The following is a 27,238-nucleotide window of genomic DNA, read 5'->3' on the forward strand; positions in this document are numbered from 1 at the left end:
ACTGGGAAGATGAAGGGAGAGGGAGCTCCAGGCCAGAGGGGGGATGTGAGCAACAGGTCGACAGAGACACCCAGGTACAGTAAGTAGGTTGGTGTTTGAGGAATCAAGTGTGCAGGCTGGGTTGCCGATGATCGAGGTTAGGTAGGATTGACTGATTGCTGACCAACAATTGACTCCCAGTTTCTAGCTGGGCTGCAGCATTGTTTGAGGCCTTGTTTTACTCTGCCTGCCCTGCACTCAACTTCCAATGTCAGCTCTCCATTCAGCAGTAGGCCGGGTGTTCATCCTCTTCACATGTCCCACCCAGCGTAACTCTGTGAAGGTGAGAGTTGTTTCGGTCAGTGTGAGCTCCAGAATCTCATGCTCTTGCCTTGTCAGTTGTTAGTGAGTCTGGCCGCTAAATGTCACGGATGGACTTTGTCAGGTAGCTCCATGTGGCATCTCTATGGAGGCTAGGTCTCACCACCTCCAAAAGGGCCGGCCACCATTTCCACTCTGTAGATCTTTAGTTCAGTCTGTTACCTTTCAAGGGCTAAGCCGCTCTCCTTGATCAGGTTGTCTGCCTCCTTGTCTGTCAGCGCTTCGTCGGTCAGCACGCTGCGTAGGTAAGAGGATTCTCTGCCAATATTTAGCTCTGTGTCACCAATGTGAATTTTTGGTGGTGTGCATGGCTTTCCTAGTACAGGCTGCCTTGGTTTTGTTCAGGCCTGCCAGTCCGTAGCACCATATTGATTCAGTGGAACGGTTACAATTCTTTCCTTGGGTGTGGGTTTCCAGAGTACAGTCACCCTGAGTCCACTGAATATGTGGAGTGGGAGGACTTTTCCAGAGGTGTAGAAGTGTATTTGGACACCTTTACCCCATTTCTTTTGGCCTTGTCCAGCCTGGCTCTGATTGGTAAGTTAGTGGGCTGTAGGGGACATTCACCATAACTAGCTACAGGAGATAAAGGATGGCTAAGGGGAAAACATTACTTATAAGTTACAAGAACCGACCGAGCGGTAAGTAGGACAAGAGAAAACTATGACAGGGTAATCAATCGATCCTTTTTCCCAAGCATTCACTGTGTGCAGAGCACTGTACTAAGCACTTGGGACACAAGAGCACAGGGCTGGTGGAAATATTCCCTGCCCACAAGGAGCTTCGTCTACAGGATAAAAGTCACGAGGAGAGATTTTCTGCACTGAAAGTATCGTTTGATTGAGTGGGGTCGTCTCACACTATGGAAGCCTCGCATCCTGATGTGAAAAGAGGCTGCAGAACGAATGGCACAGTGCTACGAATACTCTTGATATTTCGTGGTTCACGAAGAGGCCAGTAAGGCAGGCCGACGCTTTAACGAGCATTCCACCTCACTGAGACCCAAGGCTGTCCTGGCTGTCCCTGTTTAGCTCTTGTTACCCTATCTACTACCGACATCAGAAAGCTAAAATACAGTATGGGCATATATGCCTATAGGGTGGGGTTATGTTGCTTAAAAATGTAGCTGTATCATGAATTGCTGTATTCTGCAATGTATCTTTTCCCTGGACCTATCTAGATACATTCCAGATACATTGAAATACATTCCAGAACCTTGGGAAAGGCATGGCATTCCTCTGTGTGATAGGCTGTAATGCAAAACTCCACTAAACTATTTTTCCATCCTTTAAAGTAAGCCTAACTCTGCAACATTGAGAAAATGAAAAACTGTAATGCAATTGTGAGTCTTTATAGGAAGCTACTGAAAGAAAAGCTTGTCTTCCTGACTGCGTAGCAGGTTGTGACTACGTGTGAAGAACCTGTTAATTTAAAATCGAACAGGCTGCTTCTTGTCTTGTAGAAGGCCACTTCCTTCTACACACCCCTTCACACCTTTGCCTTCGTTGGTGACGTGTGTCTTTCTTCTGAATTGTTCCCGTTGGGTGCCATTTTCTTTGTAACGATGTGACATCCTCACTGACCTCCCTGCCTCCCGTCTCTCCCGCTTCAGTCCGTACGTCGCTCTGCTGCCCGGATCGGTTTGTCACAGAAACGTTTAGTCTGTGTCACCACTCCTCAAGAACCTCCCAGTGGCTGCCCATCCACCTCCGCAACAAACCAATCCTTTACCATTGGTTTTAATCAGTCAGTTGTCTTGAATGAGCACTTACCGAGGGCAGAACACTGTACTAAGCACTTAGGAGAGTACAGTACAGACGTCGGTCCCCAAAGGAGCTTACACTTTAGAGGAACACTCCACCACCTCGCCCCCTTCCTATCTCCCTTGGCTGATTTCTTACACATCCAGCATGCTCACTTCACTCCTCCTGTACTCACTGTACCTCAGTCTTCCCTACCACAGCGACGACCCCCTGCCCATGTCCGGCCTCTGGCCTGGACCTCCTTCCCCCTTCATATCTTACAGACCATCACTTTCTCCACCTTCAGAGCCGTATTAAAATCACATCGCCCCTCGGAGGACTTCACCTTCCCTGATTAAGCCCTCTCCCTTCTGCATCACCCCTGCATTGGGTTGGTACTCTTTATTCACCCCTCCCTCAGCCCACAGCATTTAGGTACATATCTGTGATATATTTATAATAATGTCTGCCTCTCCCTGTAGACAAAGCTCTTTGTGGGCAAGGAGTGTGTCCCTCAACTTTTACATTGTACTCCCCGAAGCGCTGCTCCCTCTACCTCCCCTTCACCTCTCCGCAGCTAAACCCTCTTCTCCCGCCTTTCCCTCTCCTCCTCAGCCCCTCCCGCCCCAACCCCTCAGCACTGTACTTGTATGCTCAACTGTATATATCTTCATCACCCTATTTATTTTGTTCAATGAGATGTACATCACCCTGATTCTATTTATTTGCCATTGCTTTTATGAGATGTTCTTCCCCTTGACTCTATTTATTGCCATTGTTCTCGTCTTCCTGTCTCCCCCGATTAGACTGTAAGCCCAGTGAAGAGGCGGGTGGGCAACCGTTGAAGGATTTTGAGGAGTGGGAAGATATCCCGGCTAGACTGTGTCAGCCTTCTCTCTGATCTCCCTTCCTCCTCTCTCGCCCTGCTCCAGTCTATTCTTCACTCTGCTGCCCTTCTCATCTTCTGTTGATGATGCCGATTTGTACATTCCAAGCGCTTAGTACAGTGCTCTGCACATAGTAAGTGCTCAATAAATACTATTGAATGAATGAATGAATGAATACAGTGTTCTGCACACAGTAAGCACCCAGGAGATATGATTGAATGAAAACTCTCTAGATTGCTTGCTACATCGAAGCCTTCCCGTGGTCTTTGTGTTTTAAGAGGGTCTTTCAGTTAGCCGTAATGAGCAAGTCGCGTCAACTTCTGTCTTTCCTGCCTTTAACCTCATGGCTTATATTTTCATTTCAATCGGTTGTATTTGTCGAGCACTTATTGCGTGCAGACCGCTATACCAAGGGCTTGGGAGAGTACAGTACGACGTAGTTGGTGGAAGACAGGTTCTCTGCTCACACCGAGCGTACAGTCTAGAGGACTGTAAGGAGAGACTGTTTCCAAAGAAATAGTCACAATGCACTTTTTCCCCCAGTAAGGCCTCTTGCAGTCAATCAGTTGGTATTTATTGAGCATTTAACTCTGCGTAGAGCTCTGTACTAAGTGCTTAGAAGCTTACAATAGAGATGATAGACATAATCCCCATAGGATGTTCAGGTGACTCATCATTGCTACACATGATAAAATAACGTGGTTAAAATTCTGGCGGGTGTGTTTAGGGTGAAAGACAAAAAGAGACAGACATGTGTCTCTGCCCTGATTGGATTCTGATGCTATAACGTCAACAAACCACGAGGTTGCCATGAATGCTGGCATCAGTTTTGTCTCAGGGGACATTCACTCATTCAAACATATTTATTGAGCGCTTATTGTGTGCAGAGTACTCTGCTGAGCGCTTGGGAAAGTACAGTACTATTACAGTCCCTGTCCACAATGAGCCTACGGTCAAGAGCTAACAATCTTTCTGCTCTTTTTTCCTATTCCATCACCCGACTTTGGTATAAAGAAACTTCATTTGCTGAAGATGTCACACTTTAATATATCTTGGCTCACCTGTAAAATCTCTTTCCCACCATTTGTAATGCAAGCATTTAGCCCTCAACCCCAGCTCTCCAAAGGGACATTTCTCTTGGCCTTGTGCCTGTTCCTGTTTTCTTTTTCTATTTCCAAAGAAATAGGAATGCAAGATGAATTTCAGTTTACTTTATTCCTACAATGTTTTCCTATATGCACTCTTCCCAGGAATTGCGCCGTAGCCCCAAGGACTTCATACATTCCAGATCATCACCATCAACGGTATAATTGACAGTTTTTGTGGTCCAGGCCAGATCAATGCTAAATGAAGTGAGGCAAAGTATTCACGCTCTCGACATCCTTTCTCACCTCAACTATTCTCTTAGATTCATTGGTTGCGATTTTCCAAATAGCTGCTAGGGAACATACAGACTTCTTTGTAACCTTTGTAAGTTTCTTCCTACCCCTTCACCCTCTCCCCAGAATCGTGTTTCTTTAGGAATTTCAAATTTTCCGGGAGCCTTTTTAACCTGAGTCTGATGAACACTGCATTTTCTGTGCATTGCTGTTTCTAGCTACTGAGTTACCGAGGGTTTTTTTTTTTTTTTTTTAGTGCAAATGCAGAATTAGCAAAAATGATATTGTGCGTATTCTTTAAAGAGGGAAGATCTTCTCTATTACTTAGCCATATGGAGAGGATGAGTTTGGGGATGTAGTTGTTGTAGTTGTTTCAATTTTTGTGGTTGCTTTTGTTTGTTTCATCTTGAAGCAGCATAGCCTAACAGAAAGATCAGGAACCTGGGAATCAGAGGACCTGGGTTCTAATCCCAGTTCTGTCACTAGTCTGCTCTGTGACCTTGGGCAAAAGTCATTTAACTCTCTGCTTCAGTTCTCTCATATGCAAAATATGGATTCAATGCCTGTTCTCCCTCCTGAGCCCCATACAGGACAGGATTATCTTGGCCCATAGTCAGCCCTTAACAAATACGAAAATGATGATGATGATTATCATCATCATCACTATTTTGAAGTTGGGAGGGGGGGAAAGAAGTTGTGATAATGTGTAAAAAAACCAAAAACCTTTATGGGAGATATTAAAAAGCTCAATTGTTTTTTAGTTGGTGGTGAGCCACTTTTATTTCTGTATCTTCAGGAAATATGGAAAGGCAAATGGGACTAGGTACTGTGTGCCCCAATGAAATTTTTTGATATCTTCTCCAATATCTACTCTTTAGTTTTAAAATATTATCATCCGTACGCTATCATGGCCGAATAACTTCATAGGTCAAAAACCACTCAGGCAGTTACCATTTTTCTGATTTAATTTTGAATTTTCTCAGCGATAACGTTAGTTGTGGTGTTTGTGAAACACGGTGTTCTGGACACGGCATAGATGCAGTTTCATCAGGTCGGACACAGTCGCCGGTGCATGCAGTGCCCACAGTTTAAGGGGAAGGGAGAATAGATATTCACTCCCATTTTAGAGAAGAGGAAACTGGGGCATAGAGAAGTGCCTTGCCCAAGATCACGCAGCAGGCAAGTGGTGGAGGTTTGGCCTTCACGAATGAGAGTATTTAAAAGTGGTTTTTCTGTGATACAGAACTTTTTGGGAGTAACAGTGGGTGTCCTGGAGACGCCGTGAGGTGGATTTGCTCTGTGATTGCAGTGCAACAGCACAACCCTTCACTTTTTCCCCGCTTAGTGGAGTTAATCGTGAGCAGAGGTTATCACCACTTAGGGAAATAATGAGGAAGAAGTAATCGGCATGTTTTCCCAACAAGCAGGTTTTACGGAATCCGTTCTCCGTTTTGAGCTCAAAGAACTAAAGACATATCAGGGTCAAGGCTGCTAAATGCAGTTGCTAAATTTGCAGTTAATTAAGAATTTTCAAGAAATTGAGAGCTTGTTATTCCTCTTCATGTTCCTTATCTATTTGGTGACATTTTTGTGGAAATGTCCTGCCATCTGAGGTAAGCTATTGGAAGTTGTATTTGCTCAGAGTTCTAAACAGAAAAATGTAGGGAGAATTCCTTTTTTGTTGCTGGAACTAAATATTGGTATTTGGGGGCTTGCTATTTTCCCTTGATCCCGGTGACTTGTCTTATGCTATCGAGTCGTCTCCGACCTGTAGCGACTCCCTAGAGACATCTCTCCCGGAACGCCCCACCTCCACCTGCAATTGTTCTGGTAGTGGATCCGTAGAATTTTCTTGGAAAAAATATGGAAATGGTTTACCATCGCCACCTCCCGCGCAGTAAACTTGAGTCTTCACCCTCGACTCTCTCCCGGGCCGCTCCTGCCCAGCACAGGGGTGTTTAGACTTGTAGCAGATTAACCTTCCACTGGCTTTTCATTCATTCAGTAGTATTTATTGCGCGCTTACTATGTGCGGAGCACCGTACTAAGTGTTTGGAATGTACAATTCGGCAACAGATAGAGACAATCCCCGCCCGCCCATCGACGGGTTTACAGTCTAATCAGTGGGTTTACCACTGCCCAAGCTAGGATTGGAATGGACAAGCCTCTGCTCGACTCTCCCTCCTGTAGTTGGGACCGGTAGAACACCAGAAACTCTGAAACTGTGAAATGTTGCAGATTATTCCAAGCAAATTTCATATGCTTCCAGAGATTCTGCAACTGGTTCCACTTTTAAGCATGAAAGTCTGTAGGAAAACATCTTCAAGTACAGCAGTTCCTGAGATACCCCTGTTTTCGACGACTCTGTTATGGTTGTGTTGTGGAAGTAAACCTGTACAAATGATTGAATTACAAAATCACCCTGGGTTCCTGAAACAAGCCTATCAGGAGCAATGGAAACAATGTGATCTTAATAATGTTGGTATTTGTTAAGCGCTTACTACGTGAAGAGCACTGTTCTAAGCGCTGGGGGAGATACAGGGTCATCAGATTGTCCCATATGAGGCTCACAGTCTTCATCCCCATTTTTGCAGATGAGGGAACTGAGGCACAGAGAAGTGAAGTGACTTGCCCACAGTCCCACGGGTGACAAGTGGCAGAGCCGGGATTTGAACCCATGACCTCTGACTCCCAGGCCCGGGCTCTTTCCACATTGTGGGTAAAGCATGGGGCCTAGGAACAGGAGGCATTGGATTCTAATCCCGGCTCCACCACTTGCCTGCTGTGTGACCTTGAGCAAGTCAGTTGATTTCTCTGTACCTCAGTTTCCTCAACTGTGAAATGGGGATTCAAAACCTGCTCTCATCCCTTCTTAGAAACTGTGAGTCCCACGTGGGACAGGGACTGTGGCCGACCTGATTAACTTCTAATAATAATAATAATGATGTTGGTATTTGTTAAGCGCTTACTGTGTGCAGAGCACTGTTCTAAGCGCTGGGGTAGATACAGGGTAATCAGGTTGTCCCACGTGAGACTCACAGTCTTCATCCCCATTGTACAGATGAGGTAACGGAGGCACCGAGAAGTGAAGTGACATGCCCATGGTCACACAGCTGCCAGGTGGCGGAGCCGGGATTCGAACCCATGACCTCTGACTCCCAAGCCCGGGCTCTTTCCACTGAGCTACACTGCTTCTATCTACCTCAGTGTTTAGGACAGTGCATGACATATAGTAAATTCTTAACCAATACCATAAAAATAAGATGTTTGGGGAATTTTTTTCACTCATTCTATGCAAAATTGCGTTAGCCTCCATGTCTTTTTATATGTGATTGAATAAAATCATGAGAAACAGCATGGTCTATGAGTCAGAAGGACCCGAGTTCTAATCCTGGCCCCATCACTTGCCTGCTCTGTGACTTGGGGCAAGTCACTTATCTTCTCTGTGCCTTAGTTACCTCATCTGTAAAATGGGGATTAATATTGTGAGCCCTGCGTGAGACCCGAACTGTGTCCAACCTCATTAGGTTGTGTCTGCTTCAGCTGTGTCACAGAGTAAGCGCTAACAAAATGTCTTTAAAAAAAGATTGCGAGGAGACATTCTTGGTAAAGAAACACTGCTTTCGTAGTTGAGTCTTTCTCTGAATTGGAGGACTCGCCATTTGACCTCTAAATAGTGCTTAGGTAATTGAGGCAAAAAAAATGAAGGCTCCCAAGGTGCTTTTTCCTCAGATATTCACATAATGAGCCTGTCGTGGAATTATTGGCCTTAATTGCTTCTCTTTTTCATTGCATCTTTGCTAGGTGACACCTGGACCGTAAGCTTGTTGGGGACAGGGAATGCGGTTATCAACTATTTTATATTGTACTCTCGCAAGCATTTTCTACACACAGTAAGCATTCAGGAAATATGGTTGATTGATGTGCCCCATAGCTTTTATATACATATCTGTAACTTGCATTTATGTCTCCCTGCCCCTATAGACTGTAAGGTTGTAGTGGGCGGAGAATTGGAAAAGGAATTTTGATTACATCTCCACTACCGGTGGGAAGACCTTTTCAGTGACAATTGTAGACGTTCAACTTATGCACCCCATAACCATAAATTATTATTTGTTGCATTGTAGTCTCCTGAGCATACAATTCTGCAAGAACCCAAGAATTCTGTTGTATTCTCCCTTGTGCCAGTACAGAGCTGTGCAAAGCATTTACCAATAAATGCTATTTATTGATTGACTTATTCTCTCCTCCCTCTTTCTTCCATTTAACTCATTGTGGAGATTGGGCAAAATTGGGTAAACTCATTCTAATTCCCACCCATGGACTCTCTCCCATCGCTCAGTACAGTACTCGGCATGCGGTAAGCGTGTCGTAAATACTGTCACTGCTAATCAGTCAATCAGTGGTATTTATTGAGCATTTACTGTGTAGAGAACACTAAATGTTCTACTGACTTAGTTTGGTACAACACATTACCACTGGTAGACACGACAATGAAGATAATAATAATGATGTTTGTTAAGCACCTACTAACAAACTATGTGCTTACACATACAAACTATGTACTTGGCCCTCTGCTAAGTGCTGGGGTGGGTAGAAACAGATTGGGTTGGACACAGTCTCTGTCCCTCGTAGGGGCTCACAGTCTCAATCCCCTTTTTACAGATGAGGTAACTGAGGCCCAGAGGAAGTGAGGTGACCTGCCCAAGTTCACTCAGCAGACCTATGGTAGAACTGGGATTAGAACCCATGACCTTCTGGCTCCCAGGTGTGGGGTCTATCCTGTATGCCATGCTGCTCTTCTGCATGATCCCTGCCCACAAGGACCGTACAGTATATAGGGGCAGGCAGAAATTAAAATGAATTACAAATGAAGGAATGGTCAGAGTTTCAGACTGTATGCAGAAGCATTGTGCAGCTGTACAAATTTGAATGCATGGGTGTAGGCAGGAGGTGCTGTAGGCAGGAGGTGCTGGCAGGAGAAATGAGGGCTTAATCACAGAAGACCTCTTGAAGGAGATGTTATTTTAGTCAGGCTCTGAAGGTGGGGAGTCTGTCAAATGTGAAGGGGAAGGAGTACCAGGCCAGAGAGTGGAGATGGGCGAGGTATAAACGAGATGGAGGGACCGTGAATAGATTTGCATTAGAGTGAAGTGTGCGGGCAGGGCCCGAGGGAGAGAGCCGATTGAGTGCCTTAAAGCCAATGGTAAGGAGTGTTTTTGGTGAAGAGGCGGGTGGGCAACCGTTGAAGGATTTTGAGGAGTGGGAAGATATCCCGGCTAGACTGTGTCAGCCTTCTCTCTGATCTCCCTTCCTCCTCTCTCACCCCGCTCCAGTCTATTCTTCACTCCGCTGCCCGGCTCATCTTCCTGCAGAAGTGCTCTGGGCATGTCACTCCGCTTCTTAAAAACCTCCAGTGGTTGCTTATCAACCTCCGCTCAAAACAAAAACTCCTCATTGTAGGCTTCGAGGCTCTCCATCACCTTGCCCCTTCCTACCTCTCCTCCCTTCTCTCTTTCTACCGCCCACCCCGCACGCTCCGCCCCTCTGCCGCCCACCTCCTCACCGTCCCTCGGTCTCATCCTGCTGTCGACCCCTGGGCCATGTCCTCCCGCAGTCCTGGAATGCCCTCCCTCCTCACCTCCGCCAATCTAATTCTCTTCCCCTCTTCAAATCCTTACTTAAAGCTTACCTCCTCGAAGAGGCCTTCCCAGACTGAGCTCCCCCCTTTTTCTCTCTGCTCCCTCTACCGCCCCTTCACCTCTCCTCAGCTAAACCCTCTTTCCCTCTCCTCCTCCCTCCCTCCCGTTCCACCGCCTCAGCACTGTACTCGTATGCTCAACTGTATATATCTTCATCACCCTATTTATTTTGTTTAATGAGATGTACATCACCCTGATTCTATTTGCCATTGTTTTTCTGAGACGTTCTTCCCCTTGACTCTATTGCCATTGTTCTCGTCTTCCTGTCTCCCCCGATTAGACTGTAAGCCCATCAAAGGGCAGGGACTGTCTCTATCTGTTGCCGATTTGTACATTCCAAGCGCTTAATACAGTGCTCTGCACATAGTAAGCGCTCAATAAATACTATTGAATGAATGAATGAACTAGGAGTACTCCCATATTTTTATTACCCTATTTATTTTGTTAATGAGGTGTACATCCCCTTGATTCTGTTTATTGTTGTTGTTTTTGTCTGTCTCCCCCGATTAGACTGTAAGCCCGTCAATGGGCAGGGATTGTCTCTATCTGTTGCCGAATTGTAAATTCCAAGTTCTCAGTACAATGCTCTGCACGTACTGAGCGCTCAGTAAATACTATTAAATGAATGAATCCTTCTTCCCATCAATCCTACTTGTGAGGGCCCAGGAAGTCCGGAGAGGGACCAAACCCTATGCTGGAGTAAAATTCTGGTCACAGAAGGCAGTCTCGATACAAATGATCCTTCTCTTGCGGCCTTCTCTTTCTCTTTCTTTTCTCCCCTCCCCTTTTCCCCCATCTTCCACTTCTCCCCCCACACTCCCCAGTAGCCCGTCTCCACGTGTCGACCCTTGATAGCCCACGAAAAAACATAAGATGAGCTGTGGAATAATGTGTGGTTTTCATCAATTGGAGGAATGCCTATCTCCCTAGCATCAAATTGAGTTGACTAATGAGTTAATTACTATTTTTAAAAGCCTTTTTAGAAGGATATTATGCTCTTCCCCATTTCATCTCCTAAGTGACTATAAACATTTTCCATACAATAAACGCCTGTGAAAATACTCCTTGTAATAGAATCAACTTATCATTCGTTCCAGTTTATCAGTTAAGTTTTCAGAATTTGAGTATTTATTTAACAGGAAGAACGGCAATGTCATGGAATCCTTTTTGAAAAGGAAATTAATTAGCCTGTCCATATTTGCTTGTCCTCTAACAGTTGTATGACTGTCCCAAACAGCTGAAAATAACGTTCAAGCTTTGAGCTGCAGTTACTGGGGTTTGGTGAGAGAATGTTGCAGGGGATCTCTTAGAATACGATAAATCATACAAGTGTTCTTGAAGTCGTTCTTCATAAATCAGTTATTCATTTCCAAAATTTTCGTTCTTGAAATTTGCTTTAAGGTTTTGGTTTAAAGACTGCTTGTAACTTGGAGAGGCAATCCAGGTTTTTGCTCGATTTATTCTTGGGACCTTCCCCAATCCTCTCTTCAGAGCAATTCCAGGTTTGGATTTGGGGACACAATGAGGATTCCACCTGTTCCTATAGAGTTTTGCTTGGTTTTTGTAAGAGGTAATCTGTGCATGGGAAGCCTCAGATATGGCATTGTAACTCAGTTTGGCAGCCCATCCAAAGAGCTCTATTTATAAAAGTAAATTTTAAAAATAAACTAAAAAATAGAGGCAGATGACAATAGTGCTGAGTGAAAAAGAGTGGAAGTTGAAGTTTACTTTCCCCTTAGAAAGTAAAAAAAAAAAAAGTACATTATTATGCCTCCAAGGTGACCAAAAATTATAACTCTGATAACTAAGAAATCCCTTTACATGATGAATGATATCACAATTAACTTTTTAGACGGACAGGTGAGAGGAAGCATTAGTTGTGTGCGTAATGGTTAAGTGGAGATGCTGAATGCTTTGGTGATGCTGAAGGAAGAATAGTGGGGAACTAGGGGTAGAAAATGAGGTTAAGTAAGGAAGACCTGTAGATGGTGTGATTTCTCAAGAGCCTTGAAGTGGGGTGAGCTGCAGTCTGCTCACTGCATAAAAGGGGAAAAGGTTCCAGGCAGAAGGGAGAGCGTAAGCTAAAGGGGTGGGGTGGGCAATGGAGGTGAGGAGGAGGTACTGGAAGTAAGTTGGCTTGAGAAGAACAAAGCAAACGAGCTTGCGGTGTAATGGAAAACCAAAGATAGAAGATTATAAACTCCATGAGGGCGGGGATTGTGTCTATCAATTCTATTTCTCTTGTTCTCTCCCAAGCACTTGCTCCCAGGAAGTGCTCAATAAATACCACTGATTGTGGGAAGAGCGCCGATTGAGTACCTAAATGCAAATGGTCAAGAGTTTCTCCCTGTTGGGCAGAGGAATGGGCACCTATTGGAAGTTTGGGAAGAGTAGGGAGACTCATGCTAATAGACTAAAGACCCATTGTCTGTGTAAATCTACCGGTAATACTGAATTGAAATAGGTTTTAATCACTCTTAACCATTTAAAATTCTTTGTAGGTGAGGAGGAGTAGAAGCTCATTTCATTTAAGGAGACAGCTTGTAAATAATAATAATAATAATAATAATAATGTTGGTATTTAAGCACTTACTAAGTGCAGAGCACTGTTCTAAGCGCTGGGGTAGATACAGGGTCATCAGGTTATCCCACGTGGGGGGTCACAGTCTTCATTCCCATTTTACAGATGAGGTAACTGAGGCACAGAGAAGTGAAGTGACTTGCCCACAGTCACACAGCTGCCAAGTGGCAGAGTCAGGATTCGAACCCATGACCTCTGACTCCCAAACCCGGGCTCTCTCCACTGAGCCATGCTGCTTCTCTAAAAGTAACACAGAAGAAGCCTTGCTTATAATAAGACCTTAAAATGAAGGAGAAACTGAATTGAGAAGCAGCCTAGTGGATAGAGCACGAGCCTGGGAGTCAGAAGGACCTGGGTTCTAATCCCAGCTCTGCCACTTGTCTGCTCTGTGATCTCGGGCAAATTACCTAAAATCTGTGTGCCTCAGTTACCTCATTTGTAAAATGGGGATCAAGACGGTTAGCCCCATATGGGACATGGGCCAGGTCCAACCTGATGAGCCGGCTTCTACCACAGTGCTCATTACAGTGCCTGCCCCTTAGTAAGCACTTATCAAATACCATAATAAAATAAATCAAATACATTCAGTTCTGCCGACGGAAGTGATATCACTACCTATTTTCGATAGAATGCAACAGCAGAATTAGCATGTTTGTCGAGGAACAGCGCAGCAGTGGAGGAGGGAACAGTTACGTACCTGCATTTAGTGCCAGACTAAGGGTTAATACTAAGATGCGCGTTTTCCTGATGGAGAATACTGTAAGAACCCAGCCCCCGCCTTAGAGAGAAATCAGATATGCCCTCTCAAAAAGATAATTTGATATTTTGCTTTTTAAGCCACAAACTTTGCAGTATTTAGATATGGTTGTTGATCAAAATGTTGCACTGCTTTCTCCCTACTGTCAAATTGCAGTAACTTTCATGTTGGCATCCACACTTTCTCATCATCCACAGTGAGTTTGAGAACAGTGATCCTCAGCTTCCCACCCAGGATAGGATGACGGGGACAGAGCCAGCTGCTTCAAGGTTGACAGCAGAGAAAGTCTCATAAGGCGTAGACTGTTGAGCTCCTTGATACTAAGAGTAGTGTTTAAGTGCTTACCCTGTGCCGAGCACTGTATGTAAGCACTGGGTAGGTGCAGTGCAGCCAGAAGTAGTGTAACTTAGTGGAAAGTCCGCAGTCCTCGGAGTCGAAAGGACCTGGGTTCTAATTGCGACTCCAGCACTTAGCTGCTGTGTGACCGTGGCTGAGTCACTCGAGTGCTTTAGTTCCCTCATCTGCAAAATGGGGATCCAAAACCAGTTCTCCCTCCTACTTGGACTGTGAGCCCCTTGAGCGACCTGATTATCTTGCATCTACCCCAGCGCTCAGCTCAGTGCTCAGCACAGAGCAAGCATTTAACAAAAACCACAATTACTATTGTTATTATTAATCAGATCAGCCACTCTGGCCCACCTGGGGTTTACAGTCTATGGGGGAGGGAGAACAGGTATTTAACCCCCATTTTAGAGATGAGGAAATTGAGGCACACAGAAGTTAGGTGACTTGCCGAGCATAACTCGGTAGGAATGGGCAGAGCTGGGACTTGAACTCAGGTCCTCCGGCTTCCGGGAGCCTGTCCTTTGCACTGGACCATGCGACTTCTCCTTGGGGGCTGGAATTGCGTCTACCAACTCGGTCGTACTGTACTTTCCTAAGCACTCTGCACAGTGCTCTGCATGCAGTAAGCGCCCAATAAATACCACCGATCGATTGAACTAGAGACATCGTCTCCTGCTCTCAGTAAGCGGAGGGCGATGGAGCGGCCTAGAAAGTTGCTTGGCAAATGGTTGTTGGGTGGAGGGACCTCACATTGTAAGAGCGTGTCATCAAAACTCTCCACGCTGGTTCTCTCTGGATGATCAGTGTGGTCCTGCCTTCTTTGCATTCTCCCTCTAGGCGTATGAGGTTCTTGGGATTGGTTTTGCCCTATTGCGGCTTCACCATCAATGAAAGTGGCACTTGAGAATAAATTCTAAAGAGAAAGCAGCATGTGGGGTCGAGGAGAAAAATGCAACAGACCTTTTCTTTAGAAATCGTCAGGGACTGCCAGCGAGGCAGCTTGTTGTCATCATGGATTCTTTTATAATCGAGACTGGGTCCTGAAATCAGTCTGTCGCAAAGAACTAGGGAGACGGACGTTTTCAAGGGCTATTTGTTATGGCATGTCTTCTACTTTTCTTGTAATGCTTCCAGTGCACTGCACTGCTGCTGATGATGGCTCATAACGGCTAACGCTCTATTACTTGTTCCAGTTGTCTTGGGTTTGCACAGTAGAATTGGTCTTTAATATGCCTTTTATCCCTGTTAATAATCTCAAGACTAAATCCACTTTTACCGGCCAAGACCCTGCATGCTCCTGTATTCCTGTTTCCAGCCAGAATTGATAGGAAGCTGCCGGGTTAACGTGACCAATTTTGCATGTGCCATGTATCACACCACCTCACGCTGCTGATGCCTCGGGATAGATACTAACCATAGATTTTGCATCACAGATTCTACTTAAACATATAATCCTAATGGGAATATATACCTCGCTCACAAATCCATTATTTGCAGTCTTCTAAATTTTACTGTTTTAAAAGGACACTGTCAAGTACCTTTTTTGCACTCTTCTTTTTAATACCTTGTTGCTTGAAAATAACACCTCTTGTTTTTGTTTTTGATTCTCTTGGTTTTTCCATTTGCCAGCCTCTGAATTTCTATTATGGAGAGAACTGAAATTAGCAAGTCGGTTATTTCAAAATGAGATATTGATCGTTGCCTCAGCTTAGTGTCCCAAAGAGTAGTGTAGCTAAAGCGGTCAAATCAAAGATAAATTTTAAAATCTCGTCTCCTCATTTTTTAAATATAATTTGGCACCTAATGAATCTTCCTCCAGGGACTTTGCTTTGAGATGTTGAACCGGCATCTCTTCTCTACCTAAAAGATTTTTGATATTAGGAGATGATCTCTCAAAAGTATAGAATGAAATGCAATGTAACTCCAAGTGTCTGATGTTTGTAAATAGATCTGAAGAATTGCAGGTCAACCCAAGTTAATTGCTTTAGCGCTTAGGGGTCCTGCGTATTTTAAGCCAACTTATATTTCTTAACTTAGAACGTTGGCTGCGGCTTCGGCACCAAATCTTACTTAAGGTAATTTGCATTTCGAAACTGGATGTGGACAGTGATATGTTACCGTAAAACTTCCCTGGGAATCTTCTTTCATTTAGCCAGCAGATAATCATTTCAGGTGTGCAGATTTTCTCTGTACTTCTAGTAGGTCGGTTGATGTCTCGTACTTTCAGTTCTGCTTTAACCATCCTCTTCCCCTTCCCCCCAGATTTTAATCGTGGTTAAGGCTTCCGATAGAAATAAAGGAGGAAAGGGGTTTTTTTAATGATGGTGTTCACGGTCTTAGAAAACTTCAGGATATGACTTTTAGTTTTTCAGAGACGTTTACTAATGAGACCTGCTTCGTTCCAGGAGGCCTGACAAATGGCAGCGGCCGCTATATCTCTGCAGCCCCGGGAGCGGAAGCAAAATATCGGAGTGCCTCAAGCACATCGAGCCTCTTTAGCTCCAGCAGCCAGCTCTTCCCTCCTTCTCGGCTTCGCTATAGTAGGTCCGATATCATGCCTTCTGGGCGCAGTAGATTGCTGGAAGATTTCAGGAACAATCGCTTCCCGAACCTGCAGCTGAGAGATCTCGTTGGACACATCGTTGAGTTTTCTCAAGATCAGCACGGTTCTAGGTGGGTAGTTGTTCACTGTGATTTACAGGCCCGTCACTTAAAGTGAGGCTGTCGTGAATGTCACTTGAATCCTATGTTGGAAATCCATCTAAATCACTGTCTTGACCATTACGTTCTCTGCTTCTCCATTGACGCGGCCGTTGGAAGTCCTAAGAACCGTTAGCTCCCCGCGGGTCTTTCAAAACTGGGTGCCTGCAGGTGGATTAGCTAGTCCCTAAAAAGTAACAGAATGTATAGTTTTTTCTCTTAGTCTTAGTCTTGTTTGGCCTGTACTAATTGTTGTATCTGCTACTGAACAAACATGTTCCCTATTTTGGTGTTTTGAGGCATAGTGAACTTAAGAGGAAAGAACTGGAAGACTGTGGAATGGGGGCCGCTGCTCTTAGACAAGTCCTCATATGGGTAGTTTGTCTTGCACTGAAAAAATGGCTGTGTTAAACAGTCCTACTTCGGAGTTTCTGGGGTGTGTTCTCATAGCCCCAAAACTTAACACCTTAGTAAAAAGTGCTACATTTCTCGAACATATTCATTCAGTCGTGTTTATGGAGCGCTTGCTGTATGCAGAGCACTGTACTAATCAGTTGGAAAGTACAATTCGGCGAAAAATAGACAGTCCCTAACCAACAACGGGCTCACAGTCTAGGAGTGGGGAGACAGACAGCAAAACAAAACACGTAGCCAGGCATCAATAACATCAATATAAATAAATAGAAATATATAAATATACATACATTTTATAAAAATAAATAGAATAATAAATATGTGCATATAGACACAAGTTCCGTGGAGCGATGAGGGGAATATAGCGGGGGGCAGGATTAGAGGCAAAGGGGAGGGGAGGAGGAGCAGAGGAAAAGGGGGGCTCGGTCTGGGAAGCCCTCTTGGAGGAGCTTTCAGTAGGGCCTTGAAGGGGGGAAGAGAGTTAGGAGGAGGGAGGGCATTCCAGGCCAGGGGTCGACCGATGGGCAAGAACGAGGCACGGTGAGGAGGTTACACACATACGAGGGGAGATTATGACTCTTAAAAGATTCTTGGTGAAGGGCACGAATGACAGGTCGAGGAATTGGAGTGAGCTTTTCGTGCCTACACAGGACGGGGAGGCCACTGCAACCCTGACGCCAGGCAGTGGGGAATTAAACTCCGACTGACCCAGTGCACTTGCCTCCCTCCGTGTTCTACTGCCATTTTGGGGTAGGGCAACTCTACTGGCAGAGACAGGAATAGTATGGCTGCCACTGGACTCCAGTCAGGATGAGCCCCCTTGCCCAGCTGCTAATAGAATAGTTCCCGGGACCCTCTGGACAACTCTTTAAGGGCAATGGGACTAATCCGAGTTGTGGAACTTCAAGCTATTAAAAGATGCCCTGACGCCCGGCAGCTCTCACAAAACGTGGGCTCTGCACTCGACAGCGATACCATGCATAGCCAACTTGGAGCTGGATGGCTATCGAGGTCTGTGTGCTTGAAGGTGAGACTCGGAAAGTTTTTACAGATCAATTTTGAATTTATGACACATCTGGTCCCCAAACATATCATCACGACAGAGCATAAATTGGAAGCGGTAGCCCCTTAGGAACAATGTTATAAGTGGGGAATCAGTTCACGGTCTATGGCCACGTACCATTGTTTTACCAAGATGACTCAGGGTGAGATCTCGATCTGTTACGGGTGTTGTAGAAGAGTGTGTTTGTGTGTGCTTATTTGTGTGGAATATCAGACCAGATAGCCAAATCTGATAGTGCAATTAGTAAAGTGACTGTGTTGATCCTCCCGGGTGACTCTTCCTGACAATCGGTAGCTCAAGTGCCTCCCCCATCAATCACATTTATTGAATGCCTTCGGAGTGCAGAGTCCTGTTCCTCATCCTCTCTCCACCACCACCCTTCTTACCCATCTCAACCAGGTCTTCCCTAACTCCTGTGTGTGCCTCCAAGCCTCTGAATTCCATCGCCGTGTTCTCCCCACAGCTTCCAATCCTACTCCTCCAACGGTATTCCAGTCCAATGTGTTTTAAACCTTTTTTAATAGCTGGGGGAGCCAGCTGCAACCCTCCTACCCTCTGGAACCCCCCACCACAGGGACTGGGCCACATTGGATGGGAGAAGAGGCCAGGCAGGGGTGGGGGCGTATTCTTGGGGATGCAAGTGGGGAATTGGGTGGAGGATGGCAACTGTCTTGTGGCTGTGAAACGGGTCCATTCAAATCATTGTTCTTACTGACCAGAGAAGGGGAAGAGGGGTGGGTCACGTTGGCAGGGCAAGAGGGTGACTTCTTGGCCGTGTGAAGGGGGTGCGCTGGTGCAGTTGGGGAGAAGAGGAGGTGAACGTTTAAAGAGGGCCAGAGCAAAAGGGATATGGCTGCCTGTAAGGGAGGGAGGGCAATGTGTCTGTTTTCCCTCCGATGAAATCGTGGAATCTAGATGGGAAAGGCGCCCTAAAAATCAACCACTCCGTCGTATTGATTGAGCACTTACTGGGTGTGCAGAGCACCGTACCAGCATTTGGGAGGAGAGTACAGTGTAACAGATTTGATAATGTCCACGCAGGGAGCTTAAGTCATGAAGTAGAAACTGAGGTAAAGCTCAAAGGGTGTAAATTTAAAAGCAATGTATTGTTCATCATAATTAAAAAAATTCAATTGCAGTGTGATTGGATTTTTAAAACTCCACCAAACCCCCCCCCCCCAAAAGCCTAATAGTAGTCACATAACAATTTAGTATTTCATTTTTCAAAATTAAAGGTATAAATGTGTGGACAAGATTAACAGGCCCGGGCAATTTAGCTACATTTGATTTTCTTGAAATTTGATCACTTTTGCTTGTCTCTGTCTTGAAAAAAAAAATCCTAAAACTTCACAGAAAATTTAAAGGTAACTTTACCAGTAGCTTTTCTTTTATTGATAGAACATAGCCACTGCTTGATCAAAATTAAAAACTCACAAGTGTTTTTATTAACTTCTATTTTATTTACATAAAACTTGAATTTCTCTCACCACAGATTTATACAGCAGAAGCTTGAACGAGCTACTCCAGCTGAGCGGCAGATGGTATTTAATGAAATTTTACAGGCAGCCTATCAATTGATGACCGATGTTTTTGGGAACTATGTAATCCAGAAGTTTTTTGAGGTAAATGCCCACATGCATGCTCACCAATACCATACAGAAAGAGGCTCTGGGACCAAATCTTGGCTTTAATTTCATCCGTAGTTTCCAAGAGCAGGGGACAAGGGAATACCGGTTCCATTCTTTTCATCAGACTGTCGTCCAGGAAGCCAAGAAACTGGGGCTGGGGTCCAGAACCAATTGCCTCTTTAGCAGCCCATTCTAAGAACAGCAAAAATGGTGGTATTTGAGCACTTGCTGCGTGCTAAGCACTGGACTAAGCGCTGAGTTACATGCAAGATTATCAGGTGAGATTCAGTCCCTGTCCCTCATGGGATGTGTAGTCTGAGCATGGGGGAGAACGGGTAGTAAATCCTCATTTTACACAGGAGGAAACTGAGGCACACAGAAAGAAAACGAATTGCCCAAGATCACCCAGCAGGAAGGTGGTGGATCTGGGATTAGAACCCAGGTCCTCTGACACCTATCAGCTGTGTGACTTTGGGCAAGTCACTTCACTTTTCTGTGCCTCAGTTCCCTCATCTGTAAAATGGGGATGAAGACTGTGAGCCTCACGTGGGACAGCCTCATTCCCCTGTATCTACCCCAGCATTTAGAACAGTGCTCTGCACGTAGTAGGCGCTTAACAAATGTCAACATTATTATTATTAGTAGTATTATTGCTCTTATCTGTGGAAGTAAAAGTAATCCTCAATCATCCCCACTAGCCACGTAGCACTTTCGGGTTGACTTTCAAAGTTCACCTCATGAGTGTGGTGTAAACTGAAATCCAGATAAATTTATACTTCACTCTGCTGCCCGGATCGTTTTTCTACAAGAACATTCAGGACGTGTCACCCCGCTCCTCAAAAAACTCCAGTGGTTGCCTGTACACCTCTGCATCAAACAACAACTCCTCACCATAGGCTTTAAAGCAGTCCACCACCTTGCCCCCTCCTACCTCACCTCTCTCCTCCTCCAACCCAGCCCGCATATTTTAATAATGTTGGTATTTGTTAAGCGCTTACTCTGTGCAGAGCACTGTTCTAAGCGCTGGGGGAGATACAGGGTCATCAGGTTGTCCCACGTGAGGCTCACAATCTGCATCCCCGTTGTACAGATGAGGTCACTGAGGCCCAGAGAAGCAAAGTGACTTACCAACAGTCACACAGCTGCTAAGTGGCAAAGCCTGGATTCGAACCCGCGACCTCTGACTTCCAAGCCCGGGCTCTTTCCACTGAGCCACGCTGCTTCCCTATTTTGCTCCTCTAGTGCTAACCTTCTCACTGTGCCTTCAATCTCACCTATGTCAACTTCTGGCTTGGAGCACCCTCCTTCCTTAAATCCTACAGACAATTACTCTACCCGTTCCCCCTTCCTCCCTCCCTGCCCAAAGCCAGAGTTCTTCCCAGACTAAGCCCCACTTTTCCTCAAATCCCATTCCCTTCTGCGGCGCCCTGACTTGCTCCCTTCGCTCTTCCCGCCTCCCAGCCCCACAGCCCTTATGTCCATATCCGTAATTTTATTGATTTGAATTGATGTCTGCCTCCCCCACTCTAGACTGTAAGCCCCTTGTAGGCAGGGAATGTGACTGTTGGTTGCTGGATTGTACCCTCCCGAATGCTTAGTACAGTGCTCTGCATGCAGTAAGCGCTCAATAAATACGATTGAAGGAATGAATGAGCCTGAAAGTCTGGGTGAATTGCTAAATTTGGAGCCGGGAAAGTAGCGATGATAAACATCCATCATCCAATGGGACTTAATAATTTTGGTATTTGTTAAGTGCTTACTATGTGCAAAGCACTGTTCTTAAGCGCTGGGGGATACAAGATGATCAGGTTGGCCCACGTGAGGCTCACAGTTTTCTCACTTTTTTCAGTGAGGCTCACTGAAGCAGCGTGGCTCAGTGGAAGGAGCACGGGCTTTGGAGTCAGAGATCATGGGTTCGAATCCTGGCTCTGCCACTTGTCAGCTGTGTGACTGTGGGCAAGTCACGTAACTTCTCTGCCTCAGTTACCTTATCTGTAAAATGGGGATTAAGACTGTGAGCCCCAGGTGGGACAACCTGATTCCCCTGTGTCTACCCCAGCGCTTAGAACAGTGCTGTGCACATAGTAAGCGCTTAACAAATACCAACATTATTATTATTATTATCATCCCATTTTACAGATGAGGTAACTGAGGCACAGAGAAGTTAAGTGACTTGCCCACTGTAACTTATTGAGCATTTACAGTGCACAGAGCGTAGTGTTATGCACTTGGGAGAGTACAATACAAGAAAGTTGGTAAACACACTAGGGATAGGGAATTAAAATAACTCAGTCCTCTGGCAAGGTGAATCAGCAGAGTCATTTTTAACCCGAAGTTTCATTTTCTTAACAGTTTGGGAGCCTGGATCAGAAACTAGCTTTAGCCACCCGCATACGTGGCCACGTCCTGCCACTAGCTTTACAGATGTACGGCTGTCGTGTTATTCAGAAAGCCCTGGAATCTATTTCGCCTGACCAGCAGGTAATTGTAAGTTATAACAATACTTTTTGCTTTCATTTTCTAAGAAATCTGCATCTCAGATTTCTCCGTTTTATGCTTAGTACTACTTCTCAAAATACCTTTATTATGTATAGTGAATATTAAGTATTTTTGCAAGTGTGAAAAATCTCTTGGGTTTTTAAAATACGTTACATATCTGAAATTTTGCAATTCAGAATTGGATTGTACTTCCAGCACTAATAATGTGACACTAGTTGATTGATACTAACCGAATGAAATTGTGGTATGAAAGGGCAGTCGACAGCTGCCTCTAAATATATCAGGGTCAGAAAAGAGGGGTGAAATAGCTTATTTGTGAAATTTTAATTTGGAGTAAAAGGGGTCTCATACCTAAGGGTTGTAAAAGTTTTAGTTTTATTTATGATTTGTTTTTCGCATTATCTTGTTGGCTGTTGAAACCCAAATCTAAGTGTGGACTTTGTCTCCTCCAGAACGAAATGGTAAAAGAATTGGATGGCCATGTTCTTAAATGTGTGAAAGATCAAAATGGAAACCATGTGGTACAAAAATGCATCGAGTGTGTCCAACCCCAGTCGTTGCAGTTCATTATCGATGCTTTTAAAGGACAGGTAATATTTATGTTATTGTTCTTCCTTTTTCTAGGAATGATGGTGGAACGAGCATATTGTTTTCTGTAGGGGGTTGGAAACATCAACTACCAAATCCCCTCACTTGGACGAAGAGTTCCTTGGGGAAAAGCCTCCTCTGCCTCTGGTTTTGTACCTCAACAACTGGCTTTCAAAATTCCAAAATTCCGATTTGGAGGACGAAAGAGAAATAATTCTAGTGTCTGCCCGCTGTCCCCTTGCCAGAGTGTAAAATCTCTCCTGAAACAATTACTGGCAACCAGAGTCATAAAAAGATTACATTGTATCTTGAATGCTTTCTAGACCTTATTTTGTGAAGAGAAAATTGTTTCCAAAGGCCCTCTTCCCTTGGACCCATCAAACAGGGCACCCAAAACAATTTTCCCTCTCTCCTTATTGCTTCCTGGGCACCTTGCCTGAAATTGCCAGCTCTGAGCTGTGGAATGGGGAGGGATGAGGGGTGGTAGAGAAGGGAGAGTCCTTCATTAGTCAGTAGAAGCCAAGTCAATCGTATTTAGCGCCTACGGTGTGCTGAGCACTTCACCGAGCACTCGGGAGAGTGCAAGAGAAGTCAGAGGGAAGGGAAAGCTGCGTGGCTTAGTGAATAGAGCGCAGGCCTGGGAGCCAGAAGGATCCGAGACCTGGGTTCTAATCCTGGCTCCACCACTTGTCTGCTGGCTGACCCTGGGCAAGTCACTTCACTTCTCTGGGCCACGGTTACCTCATCTATAAAATGGGGATCAAGAGTATGAACCCCATATGGGACAGGGACTGGGGTTTGGGATTTGCTTGTGTCTACCCCAGTGCTTATAACGGTGCTTGGCACGTAGTAAGCGCTTAACCAGTATGCCGTAATTATTAAATGAACAAAGAAGCCATGACCTGCCAGGTGAGGCCAGAGGTTCCCTCTGGATAAAATGATACCGTGAGGGGCAGCAGCTTCAGATAGGAGCGCGCGTTGGATCACCAAGCCTGTGCCCTGATGCCATGTTTTTGTCCATAAGACACGGTCCACGTAGCCCATGAGTTAGACAGCCGCTAACAGAAGAACCGTGGCTAGGTGGATAGAGCAAGGGCCTGGAAGTCAGAAGGACCTGGGTTCTAATCCCGGCTCTGTCACTTGTGTGCTCTGTGACCTTGGGCAAGTAACTTCTTCTGTGCCTCATCTGGAAAAAGGTACTCTCTTCCCAGCATGGAACAGGGACTGGGTCCAACCTGATTAATGTGTATCTATCCCAGCACTTAGTTCAGTACCTGGCACATAGTAAGCACTTAACAAATACCATTAAAAAAAAACCCTGCTATTCAGAGAAGCTTGTCCTCCTTTGTTGCCACTTTTCAGGCATATGAGCATGAAGTATTTGCACATTATGCATTCCAGACATCCTCAGGGCAACTGAGTGGGTTTTAAAAATGGATAAATGAGCTTTAATGGTAGTTGGGTGAAGCTTTTATATGACTTTGTAATCCTGCCATTTAAGGTATTTGTGCTCTCGACGCATCCGTATGGCTGCAGAGTAATTCAGCGTATTCTGGAACACTGCACTGCCGAGCAGACGTTGCCTATCTTGGAGGAATTACATCAGCACACAGAACAACTGGTGCAGGTAAGTGTCATCGAGTGCTGAAAACTTTCTCTCCCATGACATCCTCTTAAACACAGAGCTTTGGAAGATACAGTTTGTTCCTTCTGAACTGCAAAGCACTGAACTCTATTAATAGAATCCACATTGTGGGAACATGATGGTTTAAAACTAGAATGAGGGCCTGGTTTCAAATCCTGCTTTCACCTCTGAACGTCAGACAAAATGAATTAGACCCCTTTTTACCAAAAAAGTGCCCCCATTTTCAACAACTGTTGTGGGGTTTTGTGTGATGGAAAATAATAAAAAATGTCTTTGTAGGATCAGTATGGCAATTATGTTATTCAACATGTGCTGGAACACGGTCGTCCTGAAGATAAGAGCAAAATTGTTTCGGAAATAAGAGGAAAAGTTTTAGCCCTCAGTCAACACAAATTTGCCAGGTAAATGCAGTATTTTCTTTCACCCATTCATTCATTCGATCATATTTATTGAACGCTTACTGTGTGCAGAGCACTGTACTGAGTGCTTGGGAAGTACAATTCAGCAATAGAGAGACAATCCCTCCCCACATCAGGCTTACAATCGAGAAGGGTGGGAGACAGACATCAAAACAAGTAAACAGGCATCAATATAAATAAATAGAATTAAGGAGGTATACATATATGCACAAGTGCTGTGGGGTGGGGGGTGGGTAGAGCAAAGGGAGTGAGTCGAGGCAATGAGGAGGGGAAAGGGAGCTGAGGGAAAGAGGGCTTAGTCTGGGAAGGCCTCTTGGAAGTGAGTCTTCAGTAGGGCTCTGAAGGGGATAAGTGTGAGTGTTTTGGGGGATTTGAGGAGGGAGTGCGTTCCAGGCCAGAGATAGGACGTGGGCCAGGGGTCGACGGTAGGACAGGTGAGAATGAGGCACAGTGAGAAGGTCAGCACCAGAGGAGCAGTGTGTTCGGGAGCGCTGTGTGCAGGCTGGGATGTAGAAGGAGAGAAGGGAGGTGAAGTAAGAGGGGGCCGAGGTGAGGTAGGAGAGGGCAAGGTGATGGAGAACTTTGAAGCCAAGAGTGGGGAGATTTTGTTTGATACAGAGGTGGATAGGCAACCCCTGGAGATTTATGAGGAGGGGGGTGACATGCCCTGGACTTTTCTGTTGAAAGATGATCTGGGCAGCAGAATGAAGTATGGACTGAAGTGGTGAGAGACAGGAGTTTGGGAGGTCAAAAAGGAGGCTGATGCAGTAATCCAGTCAGGTTAGGATGAGTGATTGTACTAACGTGATAGTGGTTTGGATAGAGGAGAAAGGGCAGATCTTGGCGATGTGAAGGTGAAACTGGCAGACTTTGGTGATGAATTGGATATATGGGGTGAATGAGAGAGTGGACTCAAGGATGACACCAAGGTTGAAGGCCTGTGAGATGGGAAGGGTGGTTGTGCCGTCCACAGTGATGGGAAAGTCAGGGAGAGGACAAGGTTTGGGAGGGAAGATAAGGAGCTCCATCTTGGACATGTTGACTTTGAAGTGGCAGGAGGACATCCAGGTGGAGATGTCCTGAAGGCAGGAGGAGATGCCAGCCTGGAGGAAGGGAGAGAGAACAGGAGTGGAGATATAGATTTGGGTGTCATCCGCCTAGAGATGATAGTTGAAGCCATGGGAGCGAATGAGTTCTCCAAAGGGAGTGAGTGTAGATGGGGTGTAGAGTTACCTATGAACAGTAAGTCAGTATTTGGGGGTTTTCTGTTTTTACATGAGTCAGAGTAAAGTGACCTGGAAATTAGACATTAGTTCCTTGATAAGTGGCAGTCTCTTATTCGTAGGTTGCTTTTTAAATAAGGCATCCGTTTTATCGTTATTGTCACCGTCAACCATATCTGAATATCCGTTTTTCCAGTAAATCTGTGAAGAGGCAATATAGGCAAGACTTGTTTTTGTAAGCCACTGGGGCATTATCTCTTAGACTTAAAAAAAAAAATACTTTTCAAAGAATTTACAAGCCTAACTTCGATGGTCTCTTCTCCCGATCACTCCCTCGGCATTCCACCATTACTTTTCCTCATCTAGAAGTTGCCAACGATGCAACTTTGACTCCAGAAAAGGCAGGGCAAGAAGAGCGAAAGTAAGCAGGAGAAGCCCAAGTTCCCAGAGTTACCCACCACCATTGCTTGCTCATGTCTGTGCGTGCGCACACACACACATAGCTTTTGGTCAGAACCCTCATTTCCCCCTTTCTCCCCTCCCCCTGTCGTTAGATCATGGCAGGCAGCAAAAAGGACAGACCTTCAGAAGTGTTGCTGCCAGAAACAAACCAAAGAAGGCCGAGAAGAAGGTGGATTCTAGAGGGAGGGGCAGTTTTGGGGAAGAAAAGCTTTGGCGGAACACACTGGGCAGTGGAAGTATCTGACTTTGACCGGAATCTTTACCGGGCCAAGCAAATATCTGGGAATTGCCTGCTCTAGACAAAAATGAATATCCCTCCTCAATGTCTGTCCTGGGAATCCTGACTCCAGATTGCATTTCAACCTTTCCCACTGTCCCTACCCACCCTCACTCTCAGTCTCCTGGAAAGCCCTGGAGAAAACCAAGTCCTCATGTTTAAAGGAAAAATCATGCATCTTGACGTTGCTCTGCATTTTCACAAGCAGAGGATAAAAGTTGGAATGTGATACGCCTTTTTTAGTTTCAACCTTCTCTAGAAATTGTGCCCCTGCCATCTGAAGTGTCCTCCCCACCAGTTCAGCTCCTCATCTACCCTCATGTACCTAACTCTCAAACTTTTTCAAAACAAGTTTCAGCCTGATGTCCACCTTTAGCAGAATTCTTTACATACACCATGTTACTGCACTGTAGAGAATCCCTTTTAGTTGAAAAGCCACAAAGTAATGTCCAGTACAGAAAGGCTGACTGACCACGCACATTCACAAATATGTTTTTCCGCCTAGTAACAAACTTGTGGCAAGAGCATTCCCTCATTCTCCCATCATGTTCTTTCCAAATCTGTACT

At 45.2% G+C, this 27,238-nt stretch overlaps 1 protein-coding gene across 7 annotated transcripts in view; it reads left to right on the top strand.

Annotated features, from left to right (window-relative positions):
• Positions 1 to 27,238, top strand: part of PUM2 (pumilio RNA binding family member 2) — a 117,336-nt gene that overhangs the window by 84,131 nt on the left and 5,967 nt on the right. For 4 of the 7 annotated variants that reach the window (XM_029072204.2, XM_029072206.2, XM_029072207.2 and 1 more), the window contains 6 exons: positions 16,159 to 16,426; positions 19,423 to 19,552; positions 21,911 to 22,045; positions 22,510 to 22,647; positions 24,147 to 24,272; positions 24,570 to 24,691. In XM_029072204.2, the coding sequence (XP_028928037.1) occupies positions 16,159 to 16,426; positions 19,423 to 19,552; positions 21,911 to 22,045; positions 22,510 to 22,647; positions 24,147 to 24,272; positions 24,570 to 24,691 (919 nt within the window). The remainder of the gene's footprint in view (positions 1 to 16,158; positions 16,427 to 19,422; positions 19,553 to 21,910; positions 22,046 to 22,509; positions 22,648 to 24,146; positions 24,273 to 24,569; positions 24,692 to 27,238) is intronic. The other 3 variants (XM_029072208.1, XM_029072212.2, XM_029072210.2) reach the window with 1 other exon arrangement.

Source organism: Ornithorhynchus anatinus, chromosome 9 (genome assembly GCF_004115215.2).
Source record: "Ornithorhynchus anatinus isolate Pmale09 chromosome 9, mOrnAna1.pri.v4, whole genome shotgun sequence".
NCBI lineage: Eukaryota > Metazoa > Chordata > Mammalia > Monotremata > Ornithorhynchidae > Ornithorhynchus > Ornithorhynchus anatinus.